The sequence below is a fragment of the Cololabis saira genome, chromosome 23 (assembly GCF_033807715.1).
Source record: "Cololabis saira isolate AMF1-May2022 chromosome 23, fColSai1.1, whole genome shotgun sequence".
Lineage (NCBI taxonomy): Eukaryota > Metazoa > Chordata > Actinopteri > Beloniformes > Belonidae > Cololabis > Cololabis saira.
In genome coordinates this window covers 35579993-35599612 of record NC_084609.1, presented here as the reverse complement: position 1 = coordinate 35599612, position 19620 = coordinate 35579993, and the positions used below count along the sequence as shown (strand labels likewise).

Here is a 19620-nt window from a genome sequence, read left to right as displayed (position 1 = left end):
TTAGGCAAGGCAAGTTTATTTGTACAGCACAATTCAACACAAGGTCATTCCAAGTGCTTTACATCAACATTAAAAGCTACAGAAGAGTAGGCAGGAGAAAAATTAAATATTTTTGAGGAGGAAGATTTTTTTCAATTATGCACTTCGAGAAAAAAGTCGGAATGTCGAGAAAAAATTTGAAATGTCGAGAAAAAAGTCAAAATGTTGAGAAAAAAATTGAAATGTCGAGAAAAAAGTCAAAATTTCAAGAAAAAGGTCGAAATGTCGATTAATGTTGAAGTACAATCTTGAGAAAAAAGTCGAAATGTTGAGAAAAAAGTCAAAACTTTGAGAAAAAAGTTGAAATGTGGAGATTAATGTTGAAGCACAATCTCGAGAAAAAAGTCGAAATGTTGAGAAAAAAGTCGAAATGTCGAGAAAAAAGTCAAAATTTCAAGAAAAAGGTCGAAATGTCGATTAATGTTGAAGTACAATCTTGAGAAAAAAGTTGAAATATTGAGAATAAAGTTGAAATGTTGAGAGAAAAAAGGCAAAATTTCGACTTTTTTCTTGCAATTGTAGCTACTTCAACATTATTCTCGACATTTCGACTTTTTTCTCGACACTTCCCCTCTCAAATATTTTTTCTCCTGCATGGCCCTTATACTCTTCCGTAAAAAGTAGCAAGACACAATTAAACAGTAACAGTAAACAGTAAACAGTAAACACTTGTTCTGGGTTTCACGGAAGCCTCCTAACCAGATGTCTTAAATCCTCCTCAATGCGCCACCTTATCTCCCCAAAACAAAAATATCTGTGTGCATCTCCTACAAATTTATACAAGTGAACTGCTTCACACTCAAAGACTAAACCTTTCCAGGTTTTTACTCACCCGGAAACTCCCAAAACCAATTGCCAACACTACAAACTAGGCAGAAATGCCACTAAACTAGTCCATTCAAACTGGACAAGCCGCCATTTTGTCATGGACACCATTCAGCATCCATACAAGATTAAGGAGACCCAATTATTGATGGATTAAAGAAACTAAATGTATTTAACCCAACTCAATAATATGCAAAAGTAAAGGGAAATGTAGTGGCTAAATGTCGTATTTTGATTCTTTACCATTTCTTCCTTGAGATCCATGCAAATAACCACTCAGTCAGACGGAATAAACGAGTCTACACGTGTTAAGGTTTTAACGACGGTAGAAAACAGTGTGTTCGCCCCGTCTTTTAATAAAGATCTCTCAATTAGACAAACACACAGCAATTTTTCATTGCTCAGCCTCGGTTCCTATTGGCTATTCATTTTAACAAATTCCAAGCAGTAAACTGAATGCAGATTAAACTAAAAGGAAATAAAAATGCAATTATAATGCAATCATAGATATTCTATAATAAAGAAATACTAAATATATCCGAAAATAATAACTAAATATGATCATAAATTATTGAACAGAAAATGGCACCAACATTTCCGGCCCCTAATTGCTCATCATGGGGATGGCAATTACACTAAACTAACTAACCTGAAGAGTCATTTTCTATACTCAAATCCCCATTACGTAGTGTACTAAGGTCTAAATTAACATAACACTAACTTAAACCACACTAGTTAGCAAACTGAGTATTCAGTAACTGAATAAAAATGTCTTTCATTGTCCATGAGATTCTTCCATCTCCAGCAAGAGACACAACTTGTCAATGGGTCTCTCAATGGTGTTGGTCTTCGTTTTCACGCGGACCCGACGAACAAATCCTTGGGCGTCGGGAATGGTCTTCTCCACTTTTCCCATCAACCAGGATCCTCTTGGAGCCCTTTCATCCACGATGAGTACGACGTCCCCCTTTCACGTTCCTCTTCTTTTCCAGCCACTTCAGCCGTTCTTGTAGGAGGGGCAAGTATTCTTTTGACCAGCGTTTCCAAAAGATGTCGGAGATATACTGCACCTGCCTCCATCTTCGTTTGCAGTACAGATCTTCTTTCTGAAACATGCCCGGAGGGAGCGCTGGCTTCCCCTTGAGCAGAAGAAGATGATTTGGCGTCAGTGGCTCGAGGTCGTCAACATCATCCGATGACTTGGCAAGGGGTCTGCTGTTGATCACTGCTTCCACTTCACACATCACAGTGTGTAGACATTCGTCGTCGAGGGACTGGAGCTTCAGAACACTGGTAAGTACTTTGCGCACTGTTCTTATTTGGCGCTCCCAGATCCCTCCATGGTGCGACCCAGCAGGCGGGTTGAAGATCCAGGTAACTCCTCTTTGCAGCAGAGCTTCAGAGATCTGGGACTGATTCCATTCCTTCAAGGCCTTGCGGAGCTCGTGTTCTGCAGCTACCAGGTTCGTACCATTGTCGGATCTCATAACTTTCACTTGTCCTCGATTGCGATGAAACGTCTCAATGCGTTTACACAAGAGTCTGTGTCCAGTGAGTGCGCAACTTCAATGTGGACGGCTCTGACTGTAAGGCAAGTAAACAAGACTCCATAGCGCTTGACTCGCGCTCGTCCACGCTTGGCTTCAAAAAGGCCCGAAATAGTCCACGCCGACATTGGTGAACGGTGGGTGGTCTGGCTGAAGACGATCTGGTGGTAGATTCGCCATCTTCTGTTCACCAACAGCAGCTTGACGTCTTCGGCATTTCACACACTTTGAAAGCACACTTCTCACCGCTGCATTCCCTTTGCATATCCAGACTCTTTGTCTCAGGCGAGCGAGGGTGTGGTTCCTCCCTCCATGTCCGGTCTCCTCATGTGCATTCCTGATGATGAGAGTTGTGACATGGTGGTTCTTGGCTAGAATAGCAGGATGCTTTGTGTGTTCTGGCAAGGCTGCCTGGTGCAGTCTTCCACCAACCCGAAGGACATTATCTTGGAGGAAAGGATCCAATCTCACAATGAAACTGCTTCTCCTGATCTTGTCACCCTTCTGCAGCGCACAAAGCTCCTCATGGAAGGTTTGCCTTTGGCAGAACTGAATGATAGCAGTTTCTGCTCTCCTGATATCCTTGACTGTAAGATCAGTTCCTTTCATGCCGGATTTCCACTTCTGCATGTGGTCTTCAACGATCTTGGGTTTCACATTTTGACTGTGTAGAGACTGTGTTTGAGACTCCAAGATCTTCCTTCTTTCGCATAGATTTCTAAGCAGCTTCTTCAGCCTCAACATCCAGGCGATGGCCTTCCTCAGACTGTGCCAGTTGGAGTAATGATGTATCAGCTTCAATAGAGGATCTGTGCTTGAGTTGACAGCATTGATGATGTTCACGGTGATCTTGCGCTTCACCTCAGCATCCTCATCACTTATCTCTCTTGAGAACTCTGAGAGAACCGGCCAGTGAGACCCATCCTTAGCAAGGAAGCCAGGCCCTTCAATCCAACTCTGACACTTCATGAAGTGCTCTGCCTTCATTCCTCGTGATGCGTGGTCAGCTGGATTTAAAGACGTGCTGACATATCTCCACTGTGCTGGCCTTGTGTTCTCTCTGATAGTCGACACTCTATTTGCTACAAAAGTTTTAAAGCGAGCGCCGTCATTGTCTATGTATCGGAGGACAGTGGTGCTATCTGTCCATAGCACAGAGTCTTTGAGGTCCATCCGAAGTTCTCGCTTCATGAGCTTGTCCATTTTCACCGCTAAGGTAGCCGCTGTCAACTCGAGACGTGGCACAGTGACTGGCTTGAGCGGTGTCACTCTCGATTTTCCATGAAGAAACGAGCAATGGACTTGACCGTGGCTGTTCTCGATCCGTATGTAGCTGACAACACCGTAGCCCTTCTCGCTGGCGTCAGAGAAATGGTGCAGCTGTGCTGACGCTACTGGACCAAATCCATCAGGTTTGATGCACCTCTTTACAGAGAAGCTGGCAAACCTGCTCAAGTCAGACAGCCAGGCAAACCATCTGTTTGCAATGTCTTCAGGAATCTCATCGTCCCACGCAAGTTTTATTTGACAGAGATTTTGCACAATGGTCTTGGCGAGAAGAATGAACGGCGACAGGAAGCCAAGGGGGTCGTAAATTGAGCTTACGACTGATAGGATACCCCTTCTGGTGACAGGCATGTTCTTCACAAGGATGCGGAACTTGAAGGAATCCGATTCTATGCACCAGTCCACTCCGAGTGCCCTCTCCATGGGTAACTCATCCCTGTCCAGATCTAGATTCTTGATCTCCTTCGCACGCTCATGTTCGGGAAGTGATGACAGTACTTCGCGGCTATTGCTAGACCATTTAGCCAAATGGAATCCTCCACTCGCACAGAGTGCAATAAGGTCTTTCGTCAAGGAAGTAGCCCTCTTCTCGTCAGACGCTGAGACAAGACAGTCGTCTACATAGAAGTGCTCAAGAACCGTAGTTACAGCCTCAGGTAAAGACCTATCTTTCCCATCCTCTGCAGTCCGCCGCAATGCATAGTTGGCACAGCTCGGGCTGGACTTGGCCCCGAACAGGTGCACGACCATCTTGTACTCACGCAAAGGCTGGTTCAGATCTCCCTCTGGCCACCAGAGGAATCGTAAAAAATCGGAATCTTCATCAGGAACTCTCACCTGGTGGTACATTGCCTCAATGTCTGAGATGAGTGTGATGTAGTCATGGCGAAATCTTGTCAGGACTCCAACCAGACTATTTGTGAGGTCTGGCCCCTGTAACAACTCCTCGTTCAGCGACTTCCCTTGGAACGAAGAGGCGCAATCAAAAACAACCCGCAACTTCATCTTCTGCGGATGGATCACACCATGATGGGGAATATACCATACTCGGCCATCGTTATGGTTGCTCTCGTTAGCAGGGACTTCCACTGCATAGCCTTTGCTGAGCAGGTCTGACATGAAGGCTGTGTAGTCGTCATGGAAGCTGGAGTTCTTAGCGAGTTTCCTTTTCAGGCTTGATGCTCGTTGTTCAGCAACACACTTGTTGTTCGGCATCACAACATCTTTGTTTCTCAGAGGCAATCCAACGCAGTAGTGTCCATCAATTTTCTTGGTTGTTTCAGCCACACGCTGCATGAATTGGATGTCTTCTCGTGACATTTCTGACTTCTCTTCGCAAGCTTGCTCTGGAAAGTCGTGATTGTACTGCCACAACAGCATGCTGTCCACACTGCTGACTGAAACTCTGTTGACTGAAGCACCAGGACTGAAGTGACTTGGCTTGTGGTCATTGTCTTTCTTCAGAGGGCCATTTACTACCCAGCCAAGGGTTGTCTTTATGGCATAAGGCCCGTCATTTTGACTGTGGATTATCTTCCACGGCTCCATTGCAGAGTAAGCATTCATACCGATGAGCATCTCCACATCTGCATCAATCTGTGGTAGCCGCACTTCTTTCCGCAGATACGGCCATCTTTCCAGGTCTTTCTCGACCGGAACATTCTCCTTTGTTACAGGTATGTCCGTGTGGGTGTAAACATCTGGCAGGCTGATGTACTTGCTCTCTGTCAGACCGCACACCTCTAGGTCAGAGAGGACGAAGCAGGACACAGGCTTCTCCTGGCCCATGGTGCGTAGTAACACTTGAGTCCTCTTTCCATTAATACCAAGCCGTCTCATCAATCGTTCGGAGCAAAACGTTGCTGAACTTCCTGAGTCCATGAACGCATACGTTTCTATGGTGTTATTGCTCTTCTTGGATTTGATGCGCACTGGCACAATGGACAGGATACAGTCGCTGCCTCCGGCCCCGGTGACTGCTGAGAGTTCACTCTTCGATGCTACTTGCTCTCGTGGAGTTGAGCGTTCACTGGTGGAGCCTCCGCTTGACTTTTCAGACTTGGCAGTTGCTTGGTTGCCAAAGTCATCTTCCTCTCTCTTCATGTGGAGAAGAGTAGGGTGTTTCTTGCTGCAAATTTCACATGTTGCTTTCTTTTTGCAATCTTTTCCCATGTGCCCTTGAGTCAGACACCCGAAACAAAGACCTTTCCCTTTAAGGAACTCAATTCTTTCTTTATTTGGCAGACCTCTGATTTTGTTGCATGCACTCAGAGCGTGTCCCTTGTTGCAGTACAGACATGGCTCTTGAAATGCGTTGCTAATCTGCATAAACTTTCTTGATTCAGAGGAATCATTTGCTGGCGTTACGCTTGTTGCCAGGCCGGTGGTTCTTTTCAGTCGACCCATTGCAGGTTTAGCGCTGAACTTACTCCTTTCTTTGGCATCAGCAGGGTCTTTGACATCACCGAAAAGTGGGTCAGAAGCTATCTTAGCTTGTCTGTTGATGTACCGTACAAGATCAGCGAAGCCTGCTCTTCTTCTTTCTTTCTCTTGGATGTCGAAAGCTATGACTCTCCATCTTTCACGAAGCCTGAAGGGCAACTTGTTGACAATGGTTCGAAGGTTGCTCGGGCTGTTCATTTCCTCTAGGTACTCCAAGTCATTTATAACATTGTTGCACCCAGTAAGAAAGATGGAGAAGCTGTGAAGGGACTTAGAATCTTCTGCTTTGATTTGAGGCCATTTGACAGCCTTATCAACGTAAGCCACAGCTATTCTCTGTTCATTGCCATAGTGATAAGTCAAGAGCTTTCTTGCCTCCGTGTAACCTTGTTGTGCACTCATGTATTGGCAACTTCTCACCAATTCTCTTGGCTCGCCTGTGGTGAATTGCTCTAAATAGTACAAACGATCTGCATCGTTGTCTGTTCGACTGTGAATGATGTGCTCAAAAGCCCTCAGGAATGGCAGGAACTCAAGAGGATCGCCACAGAATTCAGGGACTTTTCGTTGAGGTAAGTTGGCTAGTCTTTGTTGTGTGACTAACATTTCAGTGATATCCTTCTGTTTCAATATCACTTCATCGAGTTCAACTTGCCTAGCACCAGGACGTGTGCCTGCAACATAGTCATTTTCTTTTTTCACTTGCACATGAGGCGTTTGCCTAGCTGGAACATGAGATGCACTGTTATCTGGGATAGCTCGTGGATAGCTAGTCGATTTTGGTCTGACATCTGGACCGTGACGTGGGATGGTTGTAGCTGCATGCGTGTTTTTGTTCAGGTATGAATTCATCCCATCTTCCATGTTCTCATATTCTTCCAGAACCTGTAGCTTTGCTGTGGACTCTGCGAGAGCAGTCTCGAAATCTAGTTTCTCCATTTGAGTCTTCATCTGAATTTTCTGAAACTTCAGCTGTGCAGCTAGCTGTGCTTCCATTTGAGCCTCTTGCAACTGCAGTGCTTCTTTTTTGTCAAGTGCGGCTGCACGCGCCAGTAAAGCTGCTCGGTGAGCTTCCTCTTTCTTACGCAAAGATGAAGCATGAGATGACACATTGGATACCCTTGAAGCATGCGATGACACATTGGATACCCTTGAGCGTCTACTGCAAACACTTCGCGCTGGGATTGAAGCATGCTTCTGTTGCACCATGGACATACTGTCATCTGGATGCACTTCTTCAGCAGCAGCCTCTTTGGCAGCAGGCTCACTCTGCTGTGTTGTTACACCATCCTCTGAAGCCTCAGATTCAGTTGCAGCCTGTTCATGAGTGTCTTTGAATTGCTGCTTTGCATCTATTATCCACTGCTCCAACGTGGTCAAAAAGTTCTCATACTTGGTGAGATTAGGCTCACTCCAGTACTGCTGGTCAGCTTTTCTTTCCTCTTCTGACAACAGTTCACTCACTGTTTCGTTCACTTCAATAAACTCATTCAATAATTTTGAGTATTCTCGAAGATAATCCTTTTCGACTACAAATGCATTGGAATCATTTGTCATGAGCCTTTCAATTTCCTCTGCTTTGGAGACAAGGCGTGCTAAAACACGTTTTCTTACAGTCATTTGCTTATCAAGCTTCTCTTCCAATGCCTTTGAAGTTAACTTGATCCTTCTTTTAGTGTCTAGCGCAACGTTGCCCTCCATCTTGTTTCCATCCTTAGACATTTTGAATGGCTATTTATATTAGACAAGCCTCAGCAAACTCTAGCACGCTTCAGAAATCCTACTTAGCTGTCCTTTAATCTTAAAACATGTAGTTTTCCAAAGTAAGAATCAAGGCTTTATTTCCAAAGGCAAACTTGAGCTCCTTCTGAGCTGATATGACTTGCTAAAAATAGCACGTTTCATAAACCGTCTTGTATGGCTTCTTATTGGCTGCGCAGCACGCTTGAAACCTTTTTTTTTTTTTCCAAAACTCAGCCACGTTACTTGGCGTCGGCAATTACAGTGAACAATCATCCATTTCCTTCATTACTTGCAAGTCCGAAGCATTACTTAATTGTTCATTCATAATATGAGATTTTTGTACTCATCCATCATCGATTGAAGTCGTCTGGAGGTCCGACCATGTGCGCCGAGCCTTTTTTCCTCCGTTGCGCAGCGGACTTTTTTCCTTTCTCCCGCAGCGGCTTCTCGGTCTTTTTTCTCGACCTCGGCGACTGTTTTCTACTTAATGTAGTGGCTAAATGTCGTATTTTGATTCTTTACCATTTCTTCCTTGAGATCCATGCAAATAACCACTCAGTCAGACGGAATAAACGAGTCTACACGTGTTAAGGTTTTAACGACGGTAGAAAACAGTGTGTTCGCCCCGTCTTTTAATAAAGATCTCTCAATTAGACAAACACACAGCAATTTTTCATTGCTCAGCCTCGGTTCCTATTGGCTATTCATTTTAACAAATTCCAAGCAGTAAACTGAATGCAGATTAAACTAAAAGGAAATAAAAATGCAATTATAATGCAATCATAGATATTCTATAATAAAGAAATACTAAATATATCCGAAAATAATAACTAAATATGATCATAAATTATTGAACAGAAAATGGCACCAACAGGAAATATGCTCATCAGTAATATAAATGTGTAAAGTGTAAAGAATGTGTAAATGCTGGTTCCTTCGTAAACAGGGAAACATTCAGTCAACATGGACATCCAACTGCAAGACATGTATAAAACTCAATGGTTCACCAGATGAGAAGGTTCAAACCATCAGAGAGCTGAATGAGCTGGATGTGTATCAATGGCTCTGAAGCCTAATCTGGATGCTTTTGATTGTCTGTGGTTTTTTTCTCATCATAATCATGTGCATGGGCGCAATTTCCACTGGGGACAGGGGGGACATGTCCCCCCCACTTTTCAAAATCATGTTTTTGTCCCCCCCACTTTTTATAGTTTAAAAACGAACGGTGGCTCAGCCTGTGATTGCGAATCATCAAGACACCCTGTGCGAAGACGGCCTGGCAGCCCCGCTCCCCCTCCCTCCTCGGTGCTGCTCAAGGCTGATTTATGGTTCTGCGTTAAATCGACGCAGAATACGGCGTAGGGTACGCGGCGACGCGCAACGCACAGTGCGCGTCGCCGCGTACCCTACGCCGTATGCTCTGCGTCGATTTAACGCAGAACCATAAATCAGCCTTCACAGACAGCCAGGACGCGGCGCAGAAATGAAGAGGAGCCGGCAGTTCAATTTAAAATCATTTTTTGCAGCGGGACAAAAAAGTAGCAGCACTGCTGTGTTGCAGGTAGGCTGTCCAGAGATGAGTAGTCAAATATTACTCAACGTTACTTTATACACTATTGTCGCTAGTTAGCTAAGATGTTAAATATAAAAATAGTGACTGAGTGAGTGAGTGAGTGAGTGAGTGAGTGAGTGAGTGAGTGAGTGAGTGAGTGAGTGAGTGAGTGAGTGAGTGAGTGAGTGAGAAAATAAAATTTCTGACAATGAAAGTAATACAAAATACAAAATATAACGCCAAAATGAATAAATAGATTCACGTTATATTAATAACTTAAACGATGCTGATATAAAGCAAAAACTGTTTAAAAAAAGAAACCAAAACACATTATGTGAGGGATTTTGGTGAAAATAATGAAATAAAATAAAACAATCTCCTGTCTTTTACATTCGCATTCACCCACACGTAGTCTTACAAAGCCACACTGCACATCCATGCTACAGCTACACGCACAAATTTGCCGTTCCTACTTGTGTCCCCCCCACCTCTGAAACTAAAGTTTCGCCCTTGATCATGTGACAAATTGCACATCTGAGGGCCAAGAGGACAGAAGATGTCAGAAATCACATCATCCACAGAGTTTTGGGAGCCTATATTCAAATTCTTTTCTGGCCTGCTAGGAATACCCACAGAACCTCTTGCCATAATAGCGGTATTTGGTGTAGAACCGCAGGACTTCTGCCCCACTCATCACGGCAGAAACATGATAGCCTTTGCCATGTTACTGGCTAGAAGGCTCAAACTGCTTAAATGGAAAGACAGAGATGTTTCTGCACTGTCTGACTTTAGAAAAGATCCGATATGTTACAAAAGGCCTCAACTTCTATTCTATATGCAACCAGTTCTATATCAGGTTGAAAAGATAGATGCCTCAGACGTTTCCAATGTATAGATATAACTCCTCCCTCTTTTTCCTTTTTTTTTTCTTTTTCTTATTTTTGTATGTTTTTGTTTGTTTTGTTAACTTCATTTGTGTCTCGTTTGTTTGTTTGTTGAAAATGTGGTGGTGCAATGGGGGGGGGGTTGTCTGTGGGATGGGATGGTGTTGAAATGTATTGAAATTCATGTAAAATTGTACAGAAGCGTATCGAATTCACTTGAGAAAAGAAAATCAGGACCAGGACCAGGACCAGGACAGATCCAGACCAAAGACGACTTTTGAAAAGAGGAAAGAAAACTGCGAACTCACAGAGACACTGGGACCCGGACGCCTCGTATCCCGGCATGCACTGGCACACCAGCGCCCCCGTCAGGGCCTGCTCCATGCAACGGGAGTTCTGCCGGCAGGCCAGGGCCGCGCACTCAGGGAGCTCTGGGGGGGGCCGGAGACAGAGACAGGGTCAGGTTCAGGGTCTCAGGACACAAACAGGTACCGGCTACGGCGAAGGCCAAAGCTCATAAAAACAATCCACCAATCAACATTCAGAAATATGGAATATATGGCCAGGCAGGACAAAAATAAAAATACTGTTTTAGAGGAGGAAGATTTTTTTTTCATTATGCACTTCGAGAAAAAAGTCGAAATGTCGAGAAAAAAGTCAAAATGTTGAGATTAATGATGAAGTACAATTTCGAGAAAAAAGTCGAAATCTCGAGAAAAAAGTTGAAATGTCGAGAAAAAAGTCAAAATGTTGAGAAAAAAGGCAAAATTTCGACTTTATTCTTGAAATTGTGTTTCAACATTAATCTCAACATTTCGACTTTTTGGGGTTCTGATAAAAATCTTCCCCTCTCAAATATTTTTTCTCATGCATGGCCCTAATATTCGTACAGAAAAGATTTGAAGAAAGAGAAAAGCAAGTATAAAAGAAACAGATATCTTTAAAAAACAAGATTCTGGACTGAATGGATGTGTTTCTGTGAAAGGAATCAAATCAGTTTATGTTTTATCTGAACAAATAAACCAAATCAAACATTCAAAACAACAATTAAAGCCAGTATGTTGAGGAAATATAATGAAATATGTTTCATTTGATTGACATCCCCATTGTCATGAAAGGTATAAACATTGTTGTTGTTTGAATGGAATCAACTGAATTGTAACTTGGGAACAAAATGTGTCGGCCGGCAGCTATTTTATTTCATTGTTTTGTTTATTTTGTTGTTGTTTTTTTAATTTACGTTCTTTGTAAATTAATTTCTTAAAAAAAGGGGCAGATTAAATAAGATTATTCTTCTTTCTGCTCCCTTTCATTCAGAATTTAGGAACGTTTGTGTTTATATTAAATTGTTATTTTATTTTAATCAATAAATGAAATAAAAACAGTGACAGTGACAGGTGAGGCCGACCCCAGCACCTGCGCGGTTACCTTGGTCGCAGCTGGGACCCTTGTATCCGGAGAAGCAGGTGCACTGACCGGTGCCCTTGAGCCCGGCGTCGCAGAGGCCGTGGACGCACCTGCACTCTGAGACAGAGGAGCCGTCGCCGGTTAGAATCCCACCTGATCCCCGACGTCAACAACAGCCTGATCTGCACCTACCTGAGCTGCAGGTGGCGCCGTAACGTCCAGGTGCGCAGTCCTCACACGCCGTTCCTGCGAAGCCGACCTGGACCGCAGAAAGACCATGAATGGAGATGCTAATGCACGCTATCACTAATGCTAATGCTAACTGTGGCAGGGTGCAGGATTGGGGCGTGGTCTGCAGGGGAGAGAGGGAGTGCGGGGGAGTGGCGCACAGGTGACGCGGCTGGAACAGCTGACGGTACACAGGTGAATCTAATCATTCTCTGTGTATTTCAGTAGGGTGTGGGCTCTGGAGACGAGAGAAGGACTGAAGCAGACCAGAGGCGAGCAGCTCGGCTGACGAGGCCTCTGAACCGTTTGTGCCCGAAATAAATAAAAGTCATTGCAAAGATCCCGGTGTCCGCTGTCTCTGTGACCCCCGTAGCATCCAACCTGCTACACTAACCCTCCTGGACCACAGAGACACCATGAGTGGAGACACTCACGCACACAAACGCTAATTAATTTTGAATTTATTAAAGGATAGCCCCTTGAGATGTAACATCTCATTTTCAAGGGGGTCCCATAAACATACAACATTACAACACCCCCTCCCACACACTACCCCTACCCACATAAGTCTAGTTACAAAGTCTAGTTACAAAGTAGGCTAATTTAATAACCGAAACAATAAGATAAATATAACATAACAGAGAGAAAAGAAAAAAAATAAATAAATAGAAAAAAGGACAAAAAAATACATAAATAAATCAAAAACATAGGCAATTTGTTTTAAGATGAGAATATAATGCCAACTTAAAACAATGAAAAGAGGTAATAGAATGCAAAAAGAGGGGAAGATTATTCCAATCTGATGGAGCTTTAAAATAAAATGATCTTTTACCAACCTCTTTTAAAATTCTAGGAACAAAGAAAAAAGGAAAATTCATATGTCTGAGTGAGTATGGAGAGTTATATAGAATCATTAGTTCTTTTAAATATGGAGGACAGTGAAAATAAACACATTTAAAAAGGAACTTAAGCCAGTGAAATTAGATTTGGGTTGCAACCAGTTCAATGAATGAAACATAAAACAATGACGTGTTCTGAAAGGACAACGTAACACAAATCTACATAATGAATAAAATAATACAGTCAGAGGTTTAAGATGGGTATCTGGAGTATTTTGATAAACAATATCTGCATAATCAACAAGTGGTTGTATGAGTTAAGAAATTAACCTTTTTCTGACAGGAAGTGTGAAACAGTTGATTGAATGGTAAAGTGAAGCGAGACGGCTACCCCCGATGCGTCCAACAAGGACGCTTACGCTGCGGCACTACTTGACGCCCAGGGCAAGTAATCACCAAATCACCATGACAACCAAAGACTACACTCCCGACTCCTCTCACATAAAAACGTACCCTGCCTACTTGTTCCAAAGTACAAAAACGTAGAGGGATTACAATAATAGCCCTTGAATTGTATAAATACATTTTTCTGACTATTCCTTTTGCGACCAAGTCACTGACTTTCAAGATTCTGGAACCCCCTCTGGGAATTCCCTCTACGTCATAGTGACGAGGGGGATCCTGGACACGTGACAGATGTCCCGATCGTGTGCCGTTGACTCGTATCAGCTCATTGAGGCGTTATTTAGTCCCATAAGTAGGCTAGTGGGGGGCTATTAACCTGCTAGTAGTTACCGGCCATTTGGTTTGAGTAGCACAGTAATGATTTGTACGCTTGGTAGGTCTCAGCCAATCACGGGGCTGGTTGTTAGTAGGTAGGGACCCGGATGTGGTTAATGGTAATCCTCAGCTACCGTTGCTATAGAGACGACGCCAGTCCGCTTTGCTTGACAAAATCGTTTTAACTATTTATTCCAAAATTAAACAGAATGTGAATGTGAGCAAGCGTTAATTAAAAGTTATTGATAATTAAATCGGTGTCTAAAGACATCAACCTTTAGTTTCAGCTAAGCCACTGAGAGCATCATGCTAGCCAATCAGAATCCTGGAAAAACATCAACAAATGACACGTGTAACTTCCAGTTAAGGCTGAATTATGGTCCCGCGTTACACCAACGCAGAGCCTACGGCGTAGGGTACGCGGTACGCACACCGTACGGCGCGCATCGCCGCGTACCCTATGCCGTAGACTCTGCGTCGATATAACGCGGGACCATAATTCAGGCTTTACTTCCAAGACGGAACGAGTCTTTCGTTACTTTTAAGTGTGACTTTAGAATATTAAACACGTAAAATACAAGAAAATATTGACGGTGGCCAAACTAATTGTAAACACAGGTCGCACACATGACGCTGGTGAAAAAAAGAGTTGTTTTTATCAGTGATGGATAATTGTAGGCAATACACTACCCATAATCCTCAGCTACCGTTGCTATAGAGACGACGCCAGTCCGCTTTGCTTGACAAAATCGTTTTAACTATTTATATTTATTATTATTATTATTATTATTATTGTTATTATTATTATTATTATTATTATTTATATTTATATATAACTATTTTAACATTTCTAAACACAAAAACACGAAAGTGTCCTTGATAATTCAATAATACAATAGGTTCATGTTAAGAACATCCGTTTTAATTAGTTCTCCTTCGATTATGACATGCTATTAATGCTCAGTAGGCACAGGAGGTTTGTTATGTATTGTTATGAGGCCTATTTCAATTCAATTCAATTCAATTTTATTTGTATAGCGTCTAATACAACAGATGTTGTCTCTAGATGCTTTCCAGAGATCCAGAACATGAACATAAACATAAACATAAACATAAACATAAACATAAACATAAACATAAACCCCCGAGCAATTATTACATAAACAATGGCAGGTAAAAACTCCCATAGTGGGAGAAAAGCCTTAAGCCAAACAGTGGCAAGGAAAAACTCCCCTTTAGGAGGGAAGAAACCTTGAGCAGGACCAGGCTCATAAGGGGGGACCCTCCTGCCGAAGGCCAGACTGGGGGAGTCGGGGACGTCAGCAGCACACAGCAGGCAGGCGGAAGCAGCAACAGGATGACCAGAGGAGGGGGGGCGTCAGCAGCATTTCGTGTCTATTTTTGAACAGTTCACTAATCCTCTGAGCTAGGAGGCTGAAATTCTAGACTCTGTATCAGGAGGTGACTCTCATCCACTGTGCGGATTTTCAGATCTGTGTGACCTTCGGAAGTGTCAAAGGTCACGCTTTTCGGCCTGCAAAGACTATTTCGTGTCTTTTTTTGAATAGTTCACTAATGCTTTGAGCTAAGAGGCTGAAATTCTAGACTCTGTATCAGGAGGTGACTCTCATCCACTGTGCCGAGGTCCAGACCCATGCGACCTTCGGAAGTGCCAAAGGTCACCGTGTGTGGTGCCTTTTTCGGGCCTTTGAAATGTTATTTGAATAATTCACTAACGCTTTAAGCTGGGAGGCTGATTTTTGACTATGTTGCAATGCAGAAGGCCCTTTGCTAGGATCTTTTGGTCCCGTGGCTGTACGACTTCCACAGAGCTAGTTGGCATTGCAGAGGGTTCACAGAGTTGAGACTTGGCAAGCCCAATCTAGGCCCCATATGGAGGCCACAGATCAAGTTTTACTTGGTTTGGTCAAATATTGTGGCAACAGTGTCCGTTCGAATGTTGGAAAAGGTGACGTTTCAAAGCCCCGCCCATCGAAAAGTACAGGTCCGATCTGCACCAAACTAACGTCTGTCTGATCAGGGGATGCCCCCAAACAACATCCCATTGAAGTATTTGCATTTTAAAAGAGGAATGAGGACGCGGTGATCAGCTGCTCTGAGCGTCAGATATAGCCGCAGACGGGATTACATTGGAGTCAATTGGAGCCTACTTGCGTCTGAAAGAGACGCATGTGGGTACCTTTTGCGTCAGTAGATGTCGCCAATGGTTCGTGACCGTTCGTCGAAAAGCGACGCCTGCGGAGTGAGACTGTGTTGTTAAAGCTCCATCAGATTGGAATAATCTTCCCCTCTTTTTGCGTTCCATTACCTCTTTTCATTGTTTTAAGTTGTCATTATACTCTCATCTTAAAACAAATGTCCTATGTTTTTAATTTATTTATGTATTTTTTGTCCTTTTTTTCTATTTTTTTTTCTCTCTGTTATGTTATATTCATTTCATTGTTCCGGTTATTCAATGTGTCTATTTTGTAACTAGACTCATGTGGGTAGGGGTTGTGTGTGTTTGTTTTATGTCATGTATGTCTATACTGTAATGTAATGTATTGTAATGTTATATGTTTTCTTGGAACCCCCCTGAAAATGAGATGGCACATCTCAAGGGACTATCCTTTAATAAATTCTGAAAATTCAAATTCTGGGTGTGAGCGGCGGGGCGACTCACCTGGCAGGTGCAGGTCCCGTTGCCCCCCAGCCCGTCGGAGCAGACCCCCCTGGCGCTGCAGGGCCGCTCGGCCCGGTCCGGACACTCTGGAACACAACAGGAAGCTGAGAGCCGCGGCTCCCAGGAATGTGGTGGATCCTGGTTTTTACCCCCCACCCTCATCCATCCATCCATCCATCCATCCATCCCTGCTTCCTTCCTGCCCCCCCGGTATCATCCCTCCTTCCTCTGCTGCTCTTATCTCCCCGTGTCACCACCGAACCCGTCTGTTTCCTCCAGATCTTCCCCTTCGGTTGGTGACTTCTGAACCTGCAGAACCTGCAGAACCTGCAGAACCTGCAAAACCTGCAGAACCTGCAGAACCTGCAGAACTGAACCCCATCAGATCCGAGACCAGGGGTGAAAGTAAGCCGGATCTTTAGAAATATAGACCCGGTGTTCTGCCAATTTCTGCTGCTTTGCCAAAAAATGCTACCTAATGGTTTTCTACCTTTGCAGAGCTACAATTTTACTGTGTTTTACTCCTTAGCCCACTTCCTTTTCCCCCAAGTGGTCCTTGTCTCTTGCCAGGCCGTCATTGTAAATAAGAATGTGTTATCAATGACCTGCCTGGTTAAATAAAGGCGAATGACTGAATGAATATCAAATAAAGCGATAGAATTGTTGTTTTTTTTCTCTTTATCGTATAAAGGTTCACAAAGTGTAATGCAATTCATGTCATGGGTAGTGTATTTTTGAAGGATCAAATACTCAACATCCCATATACAGTATCAATTTAGTGTGGCAATCAAACTTTGAAAATCGGCTGTGTGCATGCGCAGAACCACAAAGTAGCATTTCTCGGCAAGTAGCAGAACACCGGGACCCGGGTCGGTGCTGTGGGGGTCGGTCCGGGTCTGTGCTGGGGGGTCCAGCACGCGCCAGTCAGCACATTTCTGCTCTGCTGACGGGGCCGACGGGAGGAAGGAAGTCGTGACTCCTGCAGGAGCATCTGCATCCTGCAGGACGGAGGTGGACACGAGTCCGGGAGGCTCCGGGTGGGGGGGTTGGGATCGTGGACTAGTGCCCCCCCCCGAACTAAAGCAGTCAGGTTTCTGCATCAGCAGCTACACAAGCCCAACCCTACTGTAACTCTGTCGCCTTAACAAGAAACCGAACAAGAAGTGAAAACCCGTGACAGGTTTTTATCTTTTCCTTTCCCTCCCTCAGAGTATTAGGGTTAGGCAGGAGAAAAATAAAAATAATATTTTAGAGGAGGAAGATTTTTTTTTCATTATGCACTTCGAGAAATAACTCGAAATGTCATGTTTAATGTTGAAGTACAATTTTGAGAAAAAAGTTGAAATGTCGAGAAAAAAATTAAAAAATTTCGTGAATAAAGTTGAAATGTTGAGAAAAAAGGCGAAATTTCGACTTTATTGACGAAATTCCGACTTTATTCTTGAAATTGTATTTCAACATTATTCTCGACATTTAGATTTTTTTCTCAAAGTGCATAATGAAAAAAAAATCTTCCTCTTCTCTAATACTAATACTCTTCCGTACTCCACCTGAATTCTGGGATGTTCTGGGTTTTGGTTCATGTGGGTCCAGTAAAAAATGAGACCGGACCAGAACCCGGGGTACTGACCCGTGCAGTCCGGGCCCCAGAACCCGGGGCAGCAGCTCTTCACCTCGGCGTCTCTGTAGCACTCGAAGGAGCAGCCGGCGATGTTGACGCTGAAGCTGGCGGTCTTGACGGTGTACCTGGGGGGGGACGGGGGGTTAGGGTCTCCTGTACCGGTCCAACAGAACCGGTCTACCGGTTTACAAGAGTAAAGGCAGATCCTCAGACTTTTATGTCAATATGTCAATCTCATATAGAATTTGACTTTAAGAATTTCGTAGGTCAATGTAAGGCATAGTGACAATGATAAGATCTGAGTGCAATGGTTTGTTTTGTTTTGTTGTCTTGTTTGTCTTAAGTGGGGTTTTCCCACCGTTTATGTCTGTTTGTTTTGTTAGGTTTTTGGTTTTGTTTCCGTTTTGTTTTGAGGGTTTATGTTTGGATATCATTTTGGTTCTTTAACGGACCAGCCCCAACTTTGGGCCAATCCCAATACACCCCCTACTTTCTACCACTAGCCCTAAAAATGAGTAGGTCCCTTGTAATGTTCCCTAGGGATTGGGACACCACTTGCTACGTCACTGCGTGGTTTACGTTCAGGTACGTAAGCGACTGCGTAGTTACGTTTGCACAAACGTCACACCATATCAGGAAGCCGAGAGCTAAAAGCAAGTTTTAATTTCCGCTGTAGCGCTGTTAATATGCCTCTTTATTAAGTTTTAATACTTTTTCAGGCTTAAAAGTAACCGTTAAGATCCCCAACCTGGGCTTGGTTTATCCAAATAACGCCTGTTAAGAAATTTGCTCCGATGTTTTTGGGGGATATCTGCTGATTTATGGTCCCACGTTAAATCGACGCAGAGCCTATGGCGTACGGCGTACGGTGCACGTCGCCGTGTAACCTACGCCGTAGGCCCTGCGTTGGTGTAACGCAGAATCATAAATCAGCCTTTATTCTGGCGAGATCTTTGCAATAACGGGCAAGCTAGTGATTATGTACATTCACTGAGTGAATATTATGAAAGTTAAATATATATTTCTCGCTAGAAATGTAATCAAAACGCATTTTTATGCAGAAACTAACTCAAAATATTGATTTTATTCACTAAAAAATAAGAAATGTCCGCCATGTTTTTTTGTTTGATTCAGTCTGCAAATGATGACCTAAAGCATTCTGGGAAATTTTTTCAGGCCCTCGGTCGCGAAGTCAGCATCTGAAAACCCTCGCTGTGAAGGGGTAGATTCATACACACTAGCCCTCGTTTTCCCCACTATACTACCCCTAGATGCAAAGAGGAATTGGGACACCACTACCCTCACAGGAACCCGCAAAATTTAGGGGTAGGGCTGAAAAGTAGGACTAGGGGGGGGATTGGGACTGACCCTTAGGATAGGAAAATTATGACATGAAGTGTTTCCTACTTTTTTTTGATAAGTCCCCTTCATCATGAAGTATGGTAGGAAGACTATTTAACTATTTAATTATTATTTCAGAGTCATTGATACTGATTGATACATTGATACTATCTGGTATTTTCAATTAGTGCAATGAGTAGAATTTTTGGTTAGAATATTTGGCATGATTATAGCACCATGAAATATGTCTTGGTGTGTATGGACTTTGACTGACTTAATTTTTTATTGGAAGTTGAGATGTGGGGGTTTTGTGTTCTATGTATGTACAGTATAGCCCTCTTGTGATCGAAAATATAAAAATACAATAAAAAAAAAGAAGGTCCAGGGTGTGTGTGTGTGTGT

General features: G+C 43.4%; 1 protein-coding gene across 2 annotated transcripts in view; it reads right to left on the bottom strand.

Moving 5' to 3' along the window:
* stab2 (stabilin 2) overlaps window positions 1–19620 on the bottom strand; it is a 98185-nt gene that overhangs the window by 72450 nt on the left and 6115 nt on the right. For both annotated transcript variants that reach the window (XM_061715031.1, XM_061715032.1), the window contains exons 3-7: window positions 17887–18002; window positions 16257–16342; window positions 11919–11985; window positions 11748–11843; window positions 10628–10750 (exon numbers count right to left, since the gene is read on the bottom strand). In XM_061715031.1, coding sequence (XP_061571015.1) covers window positions 10628–10750; window positions 11748–11843; window positions 11919–11985; window positions 16257–16342; window positions 17887–18002 — 488 coding nt within the window. The remainder of the gene's footprint in view (window positions 1–10627; window positions 10751–11747; window positions 11844–11918; window positions 11986–16256; window positions 16343–17886; window positions 18003–19620) is intronic.